The 12,869-nt window shown below is 38.3% G+C and overlaps 1 protein-coding gene across 1 annotated transcript in view; it reads left to right on the top strand.

Moving 5' to 3' along the window:
* The window catches only part of JAG2 (jagged canonical Notch ligand 2), a 69,325-nt gene that overhangs the window by 55,053 nt on the left and 1,403 nt on the right, over window positions 1-12,869 (top strand). Inside the window, exons 16-25 of the mRNA XM_054400257.1 lie at window positions 890-1,003; window positions 1,351-1,464; window positions 2,327-2,443; window positions 3,463-3,490; window positions 4,591-4,676; window positions 6,640-6,753; window positions 6,964-7,079; window positions 8,598-8,843; window positions 9,299-9,430; window positions 10,366-10,522. Coding sequence (XP_054256232.1) covers window positions 890-1,003; window positions 1,351-1,464; window positions 2,327-2,443; window positions 3,463-3,490; window positions 4,591-4,676; window positions 6,640-6,753; window positions 6,964-7,079; window positions 8,598-8,843; window positions 9,299-9,430; window positions 10,366-10,522 — 1,224 coding nt within the window. The remainder of the gene's footprint in view (window positions 1-889; window positions 1,004-1,350; window positions 1,465-2,326; window positions 2,444-3,462; window positions 3,491-4,590; window positions 4,677-6,639; window positions 6,754-6,963; window positions 7,080-8,597; window positions 8,844-9,298; window positions 9,431-10,365; window positions 10,523-12,869) is intronic.

Here is a 12,869-nt window from a genome sequence, read left to right as displayed (position 1 = left end):
TAGGAAGAAATTCTTTACAGTGAGGGTAGTGAGATACTGGAACCAGTTGTCCAGCAAGGTTGTGGATGCCCCCTACCTGGAGGTGTCCAAGGCCAGATTGGATGAGGCCTTGAGCAGGCTGGTCTGGTGGAAGTTGTCCCTGCCCACGGCAGGGGAGTTGGAGCTAAATGATCTTCAAAGTCCTTTCCAACCTAAACCATTCTATGAATCTATGAACATGTGAATACATGGACTTGCTGAGACTTATTACAGGATGTGCACCAACTGAAATGTGAAATAAAGACAGAGAAGCTTTTGGCAGCTACCACTGTCAACAAAGCTTTTTGTGTGGTCTAGATGAAGTTCAGTCTGGAATAATTTTGTTCTACCTATTAAAGTATTTTTCAAGTAAAAAGAACTTTCTCTGAAATTCAAATATGTATGTATGTATATATGTCTGTATACAAGCATTAGTGTATGTATATGGTTAAGCCATCTAATGTTTTTAACTCTCTATATTTTGAGACATAAAGCAAAGGAGGGAGAATTAAGCATCTCATGTGAATGTCCTGGACTGGGGCTCCTTTTTAGGTCACTGTAGTGCCTACTAGAAAGGTTTTTTTGTGAAGTTCAGAATACAGCTGTTTGCTGGAAAAATGAAACGAGCTTGGTGCTCTACTTAAAAGATACACTAAATGATACTTTTAGGCTATCAGAAGACCTTCCTTAATTCATGCTGTTCTGTATTAAATCAGATTTTTTTTTTTCCTTGCTTATATAAAGATAACCCCATAACAGCTGGGGGTGCTATTCTTCCTAAATAGCACACAATTTCCTTTATGAAGTGTTTTATGCTGTCTTATGACCTTGGGTAGGCTAGATATTCTAATCTGAATAACTCTTTTTCTAGATTTCAATGACTGTTCTCCTAATCCATGTCACAATGGTGGCCGATGCATTGATTTGGTAAATGACTTCTATTGTGAGTGTAAGAATGACTGGAAAGGCAAAACTTGCCATTCACGTAAGTGTTCTTTGCTTTGATCTTTGTTTTACCCAAAGACTTGTTTTCTTTCTTCTCATGAGACTAGAGTTCCTGAAATCGAATGTAAAACAATCACAGTGAAATCATAAGTGTACTTTCATTGCTACTTCATTTTCCCAGGAGCAAAATAGAACATTTTCATGTAGTGAAATAGTGTTGTAAGAGATGCCCTTGGATTCCACTCTTCTGGTTATTTACTATAATACAGCAAGTGGAACTATGCATTTTTAGTACTCTTTTAAAGTAGTTTTGTAATTAAAAAAGTGATTAGTCTTAAAATTCAGTAAGACCAATGGAAATTAAAACTGTTTTGTTGTGATGCATAGGTGAGTACCAATGTGATGCAAATACCTGTAGCAATGGTGGAACGTGCTATGATGATGGAGATACATTTCGCTGTTCATGTCCTCCAGAATGGATAGGAAGTACTTGCAACACCGGTAAGCTTTTTAAATCAGCTACAGATAAAACCAGAAAAAGTAGGGAAGTGTTTAAGTAGTAGTTAACTGTTTAATTAACAGACACAGTGGATTTTTAGCTTGCTAGTTCACAGCTGTTCCAGTTGGCTGGGTAACTGAAGTTTAGAGCAATTTCTTCTACTCACCAGATATAATACTGATTTTTAGGAAGCTGTTCTCAGCAGGTTAGTCTTCTATGTAGCTTCTCCTAAGCAGATTTGAAACATGTGGACTTGGGCCTTGAGTTCTCTATTACTCTTTCAAGACCCTGTGAGTAAGTTTGTGATCGAGAGGCATATGAGCAGACATATTCAGGAAGAATGAAATTAAATGGTTCTTCCTAGGGGATTTGCAGGGTTCCTGTAAGGAACAACTCTTGATCATTTAGGGGATTGAACATAGTCTCCATGGTACATGTTTATGAATGTGAAACTCACACTAGGAACAAGAAGTTGGATGAAGGTAATTTAGTGTAGCCTTTCTCCTTTTTAGATACAATTTGCAGCATTTAGTTAATCTGAACTTCAAATGCAACTATTTTATTATGAAACACACCTCGTGACCTGGGTAACTCACTGCCAAAGTAGGAATTTAGCAGTATTTGAAAGATGCTTACAGAGATGGAGAAAAAGTAGGTACTCTTTTAAAATAAAACTTCATGGTTCAATCAAACAACTGAATTGGGATGGTGAAGGTAGGTGCGAGGTTCTCATGCGATGTGTGACACCCTTGCAAGTCTTGCACTGTTCACTCAGATGTTAATCAGGATTGTGTTACTGATGTATCCAGAATATAGCTATGTTTTGTTTTCTATGCTAAGTAGAGGCCTTTTCTGTTTTCAAAGCTAAAAACAGCAGCTGTATTGCAAACCCTTGCATGAATGGAGGAACATGTGTTGGCAGTGGAGATTCCTTTTCTTGCATCTGCAAAGAAGGATGGGAAGGGCGTACATGCACTCAGAGTAAGGCTTTTCTCCTTTCTTCCCCTGCATTCCCCCAGGGTAATATTAGGAGTGTCTGGCACAGAGCTGTTAACTGAAACAAAGCAAGTTTATAGAGTTCATATGCCAAAACATCTGAATCATTCAGAGTGGGAGGTAGGTAAAGAGGATGATGCTAGAGTAATGAATGAAGAATTTGTCATGCTTCTTTTTGCACCTAATCTCTGCCAACATAAGACTTTCAGCCTTCTGTAGAAATAGCATTTTTGGGAACAAGAGCAGAGCAAAAAGAATTCTCACCAAAATACTAATTTTAATAATTAAAAGAATGTGGAAAGGCAGACAGTATTGTATATCCCATCCTTTTCTCTGAGAATGGCAGTTAACTACTTTGACATACCAATATAGTGAATTGGGTAGCTGAAGTAAAACCTGCCACATTGATTCTTCTTTTTTTCCAAGATGTAACATAGAGGAAGAAAAAAACACACCTAAATTTGAGCTCTGTTACTACTCTAAATCTGCTCTGAAATGACTGTTCTACTGATGTATGCCCTAGTTTGCTGTTTTAAAACTGACATTGCTAGTATTAATACTGATGGGTAATTTAGAGCCATTTATAAAGGAAAAGTTTTAAGTAAGTCTGTCTAGCTGCTCATATACATATGAAGTGCCAAAGTAGTAGTGTAGTAGTGATCCTTTAGAAAGCTTTTAGAGCCTGGTTAAATTATCCACTACCAATATCCTAGTTTATTTCTGTGATGTTGCATATTGATATCAAAATACACCAAAGTTGTAAAATGTTGCATTTGTCAGTCTGTTCATAAAATTTGAAGTGTTGTTCATTGGTCTGTTAGGTCTGATTGAATTTTGTTTGCAAGTCTGGAAGAAGACTTTCGGTTCTGTATTTTTCTTTGTTTTCCTGTATCATATCAGATAGTCTACTGAGCATTAGATATTAGAAAAGAAAGAACTTTTAGAATACATAGACATTAGAAAATATGCTGCTAGTTACACCAGTCTGTTGTCTTTTTTTATAGATACTAATGACTGCAACCCTCATCCATGGTAAGTGTGTGAACTCCAGTTCTGTACCTATTTTAAAAATCAAAGTGAGCACAGTAATAGGAGTTTTCATTCCGGATTAAAACAAATTTTATCCTAAAATAATCAAAGCCAGACTTCCGTAAAAATCTTAAAACAATTTTTTGCCATGCCTTACCTGTTCCTTGACAGCAACAAAAACCACAAAACAATCCTGGGTTGAATCATATCTGAACAGATGAAAGCATTTTAGTATATTCATGCCAGAACTGACTAGTAAATTACTGTGATGTGAAATGAATCAGACGATAACATTTCAAGCATCTACAATTGAGTTCTAGAATAAAAATGAGAAATCAAAACCTGTTAGTTTACAATAAATAAATGTAGGTAATATAAAAGTGTCCTGTTAGATCAAATAATATGTATAAATGTGTTTCAAGAACAAAATTAATTTTTTGAAATGTAAAATGGGAGCAGTTTAAATATAGAGATCAATATTTTTGGTTGAAGGGGAAAAACACCGGTATGGGGATAAAGCAAATCATCTTTCTCTCTCCATTCTGATGCAATAATTTGTACTTCAGATATTAGAAAAAGCAAACAACAAACTAAAATTAAAAAACAAAAAAGAAACCTAAACAGCAACAAAAACCCCCTAACAGAGCAACCCCTTGCAAAAGCTCAGTCCTTCATGTTCACTCTGCAGTGCTGTTTTATCTCAGTGGATTGTGTTGATGCACTTCCCCATGCATACAGGCACTGAAGTAGGATGCTGCTGCTTTAACAAGTGACTTACTAAGCAGTATTGTTTATCTAACATGCTTTCTCCTTTGATGAAAATAGATCATCCACTGAAACAGCAGCATAAGGTTTAATTAACAAAGCTTTAATTAGAGACTAGTGAAACAATGTAGATGGCTTATTAAGGAGAACTTCTATTATGAATTAACATGAACTTTTAAATTCTGCATTGTAGAATAGTCAGGGAAGTAATATGAATAGGGACAACAGAAATTTGCATTCAAAAATGGCACGCAAAACCTACTGGTTTTGCTCATCTTTAGACTCATGAATCTACCCTGAGAACCCTCGGTGTAACAATAGGGTTATTATTTTTACAGTTACAATGGAGGCATCTGCGTTGATGGTGTGAATTGGTTTCGATGCGAATGTGCGCCTGGGTTTGCTGGTCCTGACTGCAGAATTAGTAAGTACCTGTACGGGTAAATATGCATAAATCAGAACACCCTGTGACCCTTTAGCTTAGCTGAATTCCAAATAATTAGTCAGAAGCTACCTGTCCTGAAATGAGTTGGCTTAAATGATACTCAAAGCCTTGGTTGCTAGATTTGATCAGATATTTCTGAAGGTTCTAGGGTGCTGGCATCCTAGAAGCTTATTAAATAGCTTGACTTTGGAGGTGATGTATATCACTAGGTCTTCCAGTGAACATTAGAAAGCAAAATTCATTGAAACATTGTAAATGAAAAAGAAAATGTCGGGAGTGTAGTGCTGGCACACAAGTAACAGAAGTATGATGAAAGTCTTTCAAAGCTATAAAACAGAACTGTTAAACTGCAGTTATTGATGGAAACTAATGTGAATGAAGAACAAAAGACCCTAAAACTGCACTGAAGTGTTGTGGAAGAGTCTTTGTTTAAAAAAAAATGGAATATTACCACTTTGACCATATCACTAAGCATCAGCTTAGTGATCTCTCAATATAGAGCTGGGGATGGCAGATAGCCATGTGTTTTCGTCCAGACACACAGATGTTGAGATATTGAATTCTCTTTTTCCAGTCAAGAATTGCAGAGAAGACTATTTGCAGTCAAAGGCAAATACTGTGCATTTTTAATGGGACAGAAGAATGGGGCAAAAGGAGTAGCTCTGACAAAATGCCTTTTATAGCAGATAAGAGAAACAGTCATTTTTTCCAGTTTATAGAGGCTTAAACCAATATAGTTTGAAGAGAGGAGGAAAGAGTAGTTAAACACTGTAGTAGTTTGGATATTTCTGTATTTGCATAAACCTTCATCTTATTGCACTTCTGAAGGAAGCTTACATAGAACCAAAAGCCGTTCCGTATCCATTTGGTATTTTCCATTGCCTGCATGGGTAACAGTCTCACCCACTACCATTTACCCCATTCAGTTTCAAAGTCCAGTCCTTGAAAATGTAGAAGGTGAGATGATGCTGTGCATCAGTAAGAACTGGTGTTTTCTGGGGGGTTGGAGTGATCATCCATTTTCAATAGAAGGAAATTATTCTCTTCCAAAGCGTCTTTGAAGTTATTATGCTTAAAGATGAAGCAGTTGGTGCCTGTGGCTCAAAACTTGACGAGTTGGTTTCTCTTGCCTTTGTTGGTAGACTGTTGCATAAATTAATATTGCTCACTTCCCTGGGATAACAACCACCACTCTGCTGTGCATCTGAATGGACTGCTTCTCTGCCTTTATCAGTAGATTTCTATGGCTAAGCCTCAGAATCCTTTGAAGGACGGTGGTTTTCCTAAGAGGCTTTTGTGCTAAGCATGTATGTACTAAATCTATTCGCTGTTTCAAGGTTAAGAAAAGTTAACATCATGTCTGTTACAAACTAAGCTACTCTCCTTCCTTATGGTGGATTGTATTGCAGTAAGTCACACTTTTTGGACACTATTGAGCCAATTCATTGTTTAGCTCTTGCACTGTGATAACTTCCTGAAAGCATGTGCTTTTCTAGGAAGCCTAAAAGTCTGAGACTAGTGCCAGAACAGGATGTGGGACTTCAATTCTATAGCTGAATGTGGAGAAGACATTAGCACCTTCAGCTGTCCAACATCTCTTAGAGATGAGTCAGTTATGATTGCTTCTTTGATTAACAGACCTTCAATTGGGGTGCAATAATGAGAAATCTGTTAGAGGTTACTGCTGAAATGGTAGAACTATAATTCTGAAGTCAAGCTGTACTTTGTTTATTAAGATGTGGTGTAGCTGTGGTGCTTAGTGACATGGTTTAGTGGTGGACTTGGCAATGTTAGTTTTGTGATTGGACTTGATGGTAAGTCTTTTCCAACCTATTCTGTGAGTCTAAGAAAACAGGTACCGTGTGTCAGATTACATCTCAGTAAATGTTTGATTACAATGTTCCATGTTCTTGTCATTGATTTTTACCTGTTTTCTATCTAGATATTGATGAATGCCAGTCTTCCCCTTGTGGATACGGTGCCACTTGTATAGATGAAATAAATGGATATCGATGTACTTGTCCCCCTGGAAGAATTGGTCCTAGGTGCCAAGAAGGTATTCCTATATTTGCTATCAGCCTTTACCTAAAAAACAGTAGGGTATAAGGTAGCTGGTATAGAGTTCATGTACAGTAGTCTGATGTGTAGGGAACAGAAACTAGTATTATTGGTAGTTTTGTCTTTTTAAAAATTTATTTACATTTGTATAGCTTTAGTAACTGAGAGGTGAAGTGTCTGAGTGCACTTTCATTTTTTTTCTACTTAGTGATTGGAATTGGAAAGCCCTGCTGGCTTAAAGGAATGACCTTTCCCCATGGCAGCCGGTGGGATCAAGAATGCAACAACTGCCACTGTTTGGATGGCCGTATTGACTGCACCAAGGTAAATAATTTTTGTCTGAAACTTATCATTTTTCCATCTAGACTCTTCTGTAGGTATCCCCCAAAACGCCTTTGTTTAAATGGGGAAAAAAAAAAGTTAATGACTTCCTGTAAAATTCATTATAGGATTGTTTTTATTATCAATAAGCTACTGTCCTGGTCTCTACATGCTAGAACAAGGTCTCTAGAAGCAGAAAATGCACTTTTTGCAGAAAAGGAAATATGAACTAGAATGGAACAATGATCCTTGAAAGGATAAATCACTCTGCTAAGGCTTTGCAAACACAGTTCTAGAGCCTCCAATTATTGTGAAACTTTAGTTCCAAGGGAAAGGACATGTAGGAAGAAGTCTCTTCAAGTAGGTAGTAATTGCCTTTTTATATTGTCAATTCACAGACTTAGTGAAGGGCAAATTGCAACTTTTGTGTGTTTATTATGAGCTACAGCCTGGTAGTTGACTTCAGAAAAATAAGACTAGCTTAAATGCATATAGAACATGTTATGTTAGTATGTGTGCTCTAAGCCATCCTGCGATAGTATTTCTCAATGGATTTGTGGTATCTGTGCAGGTGGAGAGATACAAGATCAGTGGCCTCTTACAGGTTGTAGGTCTAGGTGGGTGGCTCCACTAAAGAGCACTTGATGAAACATTGCCTCACAGCAAGCTCACACATTTCAATGGAAGTACCAGTTTAAAAACCTCTGAGTCTTATTAATCTATCCAGCCTTAAACTTTGTTTAGCTAGGTCTTGTAGGTAAAGAAATAATTAAACCATGCACTTAGTTGTTTTAGAAGTACTGTTTTAGACCCTTTACAGTCTTCACCTTCAGCTTTGAGATGTCATCACAAGATAAAAGTACCTGAAGGTAACTAGAATCTTAGAAATAGTGATGCAATAAATGTAACTTATATCTATATGTGATATTTGGTTCTTTCATGCTTTCTAAATAACAAGTATCCTTTTAGAAATCCGTAAGTTCCTAAGATAATAGCTGTATATATCATTATATAGAATAGTAAAGTTTGCATTGTGAAATGGAGCTGTTTGGTAAGCTTGCTGCACCTCAGTAATTTGGGGCATCAACATGCTGTTTACTTTTAGGGGAGAGTGGTTGAAGTGACAAGTGCTTATCCAGTGACCTGCATCAACTCTTGCATCTTTAGCATTCTGTGGGAAGAATCTCAGTATAAACATTGAAGAGAAATTAATCCTTGAGGAGATGTTTCTCTTCCTAGATTTATTTTAAACTAGTTATCTAGGTTTTTATAATGTTTGAACTTCTGTAACTCAGTTGGGGCACCAATCTGTAAGCCTGTAAGAAGATATGCCCAGTCAATGGAGTCTCAAATCATCTTTTCAGTTTTCACTCTTGCGTTCATATAAAATATCCTTGTTTTGGAAAATGAGAACAATAATGAAATAGAGACTTTGTTTTCATTAATGTCTTATGTGAATTGCTGTTTTTGTTACAGTTAATTGTTTTTATGCATCAGTAGTTTGTTCTTTTTAATTTCTAGGTGTGGTGTGGGAAAAAGCCTTGTTTGTTACACAAACACTGGGATAATTCAAATAACCAGTGTCCCATGGGTCAAGAGTGCCAGGAGAAATACATGAAATGTTTCCAGCCACCATGCACAGACTGGGGAGAATGCAGTGCCTCTGAGCCTCTACCTGCCAATATCAAGTGTCTGCCTAATTCTGGATACTTGGACAATGACTGTGCTAGAATTACTTTAATTTTTAACGGAGACAAAGTCCCCCAGGTGAGAACAAAATCATTAATGAAGTATGGCAATATGTGTAGGGATATATTCCATGTCAAAGCACAGAAGATTAATGTTTCTAATATGATCTCTTGCTGTCATGAACTTGCAAAGTTTATTAGACTCCTCTATTGTTTTTAATTGTGCTTTGGCTAAACAGAGAGGCAAAATTAGGATTTACTCTGAATGTTTGGGGTTTTTTTTGTTTTTGGTTTGTTTTTTTTTTTTTAATCGCACTGAACTGCTTTCTTACATTTCAAGATGGACTCAGACTGTACTAGAATAGTCATACAGGTTCAGTTTTTCACCCTGCATTCCAGAAACTGTGTTCTCTTTTCTGCCCTTTCTGCCTTCGTTAGGTCTCAGTAACTACAAAAAAATCTGAAGATGTTTATTTTGATGTACTGTTTTTTCATTTGAACTAAAGTCGTGCAAATCTCACTTGCTTCTAACAGGGCACTACAACTGAAAATATCTGTTCAGAGATCCGGTATTTACCAGCTACTAGAACTGTTTCTAGGGAAAGAACTCTGATAATATTATGTGATCTATCTTACTCCACAGAGAATGCCGTGGAAGTTGCTATTGTAAGTACAAGATTTGTGTTTATATAGGAAAATATTTTCTTACTCCTTTGAGATGAAGGTGATGTTGTTTAAGCTTGTTTCACTTCAATGCAGTTACTGCAAAGCAGATGACAATTGTGATTTGCAGCTTCCTGTGAAGCTGGATAGGTTAAATTTCAGGTTTCATTAATGACGTAAGACTACCACAACTTCCTGATTAAACTGAAGACTAATTCAGCCCAAATTACTGAACAGTGCTTGCCTGTTCTGTCAGAAATCTTGGCCTATGGACCTTCTCAGTAAGGAGATAGTTGCAGGTGGTTGGATTGGATCTTATGAAGAAGTTTGTGCTGTGTATTTAGAGTACAGCTGCTTCAGGATGTCAGAAGGTGCAGGTTGAGTAGGTGAAAGGGACTGTTGCCCTAGAGAGCTAAAGGCTTCCTTAAGAGGTGTTTACAGCCCAACCACTCTGCTTATGTATTGCTTAGTTTCCAAGTAAGAGTTAATTTTCATAGTAAAGTGTTTATCAAAGCAGAAGCTGAACTGTCTCCACCAGCACTGCAAAGAACATGCTGAGCCATGGTGCAGGAAGCAAAGTGTATGGTATAAATAGAGCAGACTGTTCTTAGTCCAAGCTTCTGTCTAGATAATCCACATGTCTTGAAGTGCTCCAAACTATGACTAAGTTTAGCGCAGCAGCGTAACATGGAAGTCAGCTGGCTTTTATTTGGGGTATGCTGGATTAGCAAGTAGGCGTGTTACCCACCAAGTCTGACACCGCATCTGCAGCTTGGATAGAGCCAGCCGCGATACTGCTGCAGTAAACTTCTAGGGTGGCTCTTAACTATTGTCGGATAAATTCAACCTAGTGAACTCAATTAAGATGCAGCTGAATTTAAAAAGTAGATTTCCATGGATGATTGCAATAACTTTGTTTTCCTCCTGTCACTCTTCAGTCATTTGTCCCACATCGAGATGAACAAGATAACAGTCTCATACAGAACGCTGCTAACACGATAGTAAATGCAATCACCAAGCGGCAGAACAGCACGGTTATGTTGTCAGTCACGGAAGTCAAAGTAGAGACCATCGTTGTTGGGAATTCATCATCAGGTAAGGTTCCCATCCTCGCTGTGTGTAAGCATTTTCTTTTCCCCTGCTGTCAGTCTTTACTACCTTTACGTGTTGAAGAAAATGATAGATTGGGTTGCTGCTTTAACTGATGCTACAAACTGAAGAGAAGGAGATTTTAAAACCAAGATTCTGTGCTTATGGGCTAGTTTAAACTTAACCTCGTCCCTTGCATAATATCCCTGCCTGCCCTTGCCACTGTTCTGGTTTTGACTTCCAACACCATCCTGCACTCTAAATATACCTTTCACGTAAGATCAGCTCTTCTCATGTGCTGTTCCAATCTTTTCTGATTCTCCAACATGAACCTTAGCCTGACATCAGCCTTCAATGCTGCTGCACTATAGAAACTGAGGCTATGAGATAATAAAAATACAGGGAGGGGTCAGACATAGTGTGATGCTGTATCTATTCTGAAGTACTTAAGTGTTATTTACCTTAAGAAGTGTTAAAGATGTCTAGTATCTTCCAATACTTTGCCATGATAATGTGAAACTTTGGTCTGTTTCAATGTGATTGTCACTAGTACACAGCTGGCTTAAAATGTAGTGCTCACTCCTCTTAAAGAGGATATTCTGTGTTTGGAGAGGCCTTTATCTCTGAATATTTGCTCTCTGAGAGCTGTGCCAAAATAGTTGAAGATTTTGCATATATGTGTTCCTGCCTGGGGGAGGCAGGAGGCTATATTATGGGAGACCCCTGGTAGGTTCCAGTTCAACTAAACTTCAGATTAGAAATCTTAAAATAGTAGGAGACCCTCCCAAGTTTTTCCCTAGACCTCCTCAACATAGTCTTCTGGAAGGTCTTCCACCCACAGACTAGGCAATTTACTAGTTCCGCTTCCCCTGCATTTCCCTTCTAGGCAGTGCCTTTCAACTCTTTAAAGCCTTGGCAAATAAAGTATTTCCTCTGCTCCCCCAAAGGAGCGTACCAGCTTTGTTCATGTCTTGAACAGAAATTGTGTAGATAAAGAACTAAGCTGAGATTCTGACATACTTCAACCTCTTTCTTCTGACAAAAGGAATGGGGGTTACTTTGCCTCCCATCTCAATCAGATTCAAAGATTCTCCTAAGAAAGTGGATAGACTTTGACTTCACTTGCAGCTGATGTTAGAGTGGTTTCTAGACTCCTCATTTTTAATATAGGTGACCCAGGCCTGGTTCTTTGAATGAAGTTCATAGAATCATAGAATTGTTAGGGTTGGAAGGGACCTCAAGGATCACCTAGTTCCAGCCCACCTGCCATGGGCAGGGACACCTCACACTAGATCAGGTTGCTCAGAGCCACATCCAGGCTGGCCTTAAAAACCTCAAGGGACGGGGCTTCTACCACCTCCCTGGACAACCTGTTCCAGTGTCTCACCACCCTCGTGGTATAAAACTTCTTCCTAACATCCAATCTGAATCTACCCACTTCTAGTTACGCTCCATTCCGCCTAGTCCTGTTTGCTACCTGACATCCTAAAAAAGTCAGGTCCCAAGCTTTCTTGTAGGCCCCCTTAAGATACTGGAAGACCACAATAAGGTCTTCTCAGAGCCTGCTCTTCTCCAGACTGAATAGCTCCAACTCTTTGTCTGTCCTCATAGGAGAGGTGCTCCAGCCCTCTGATCATCCTCGTGGCCATGAAGTTGTCATGAAGTACACTAACCTGTACTTTCCTGGTCTTCAATTTGGTTTCTTTTATTGTTCCCCCTTAACTGGGTGAGCTACAAGGAAACCTGTCACAAAATGTACTGTAAAGCCCCATATCTATGTTGAGAATCTCATGCCTGTGAAAGGCTCAAGTGTATAGATGAGATGGTCGCTTAGACACGTTATTAATTTACTCTGGGAAAAGGTGTTTTGAGCTTGGAGTCTGCATATAGACAGTTCTGTGTAGGAACCTTTTATGAAGTAAATGGGATCCACATTCATATGTGTAAGTAATACATGTGATCGCAGTGAGAGTGCAAGCTTTGTATTCTATTCTGGGATAAACTGCTTTAGAAAGCGCTTTTTTCCTTTGAGGTATTTCCTCCCCCTCATTCATGGTTTAGCATAGACTGCTTATGAAAAATGAGGAGAGAATAACAGTTACTCCAGGAACACAATACTTTCGCAAGCTGCTAAAATACGATTTTTAGATCCTTTCAAGCCAAGCACGTTGGCAATTTGTTCATCCTCCCCTTTACCAGGAGGAAGTGTTTGAGCGTGTGCTGTATTCCACATAAGAATATGTTCAGAGGAAGCTTTAATGTTGGGATGAATGACCGTGGTGTTGAAGCAGTTGGATGTTCTTATATAGCCATTTGCAGGTTATGCTGTACACAGTGCAGAGGGATTTTTTTT

This window comes from Indicator indicator, chromosome 4, assembly GCF_027791375.1.
Source record: "Indicator indicator isolate 239-I01 chromosome 4, UM_Iind_1.1, whole genome shotgun sequence".
Taxonomy (NCBI): Eukaryota; Metazoa; Chordata; class Aves; order Piciformes; family Indicatoridae; genus Indicator; species Indicator indicator.
The sequence above is the reverse complement of the archived record's forward strand: the minus strand, read 5'-3'. Positions and strand labels throughout refer to the sequence as shown.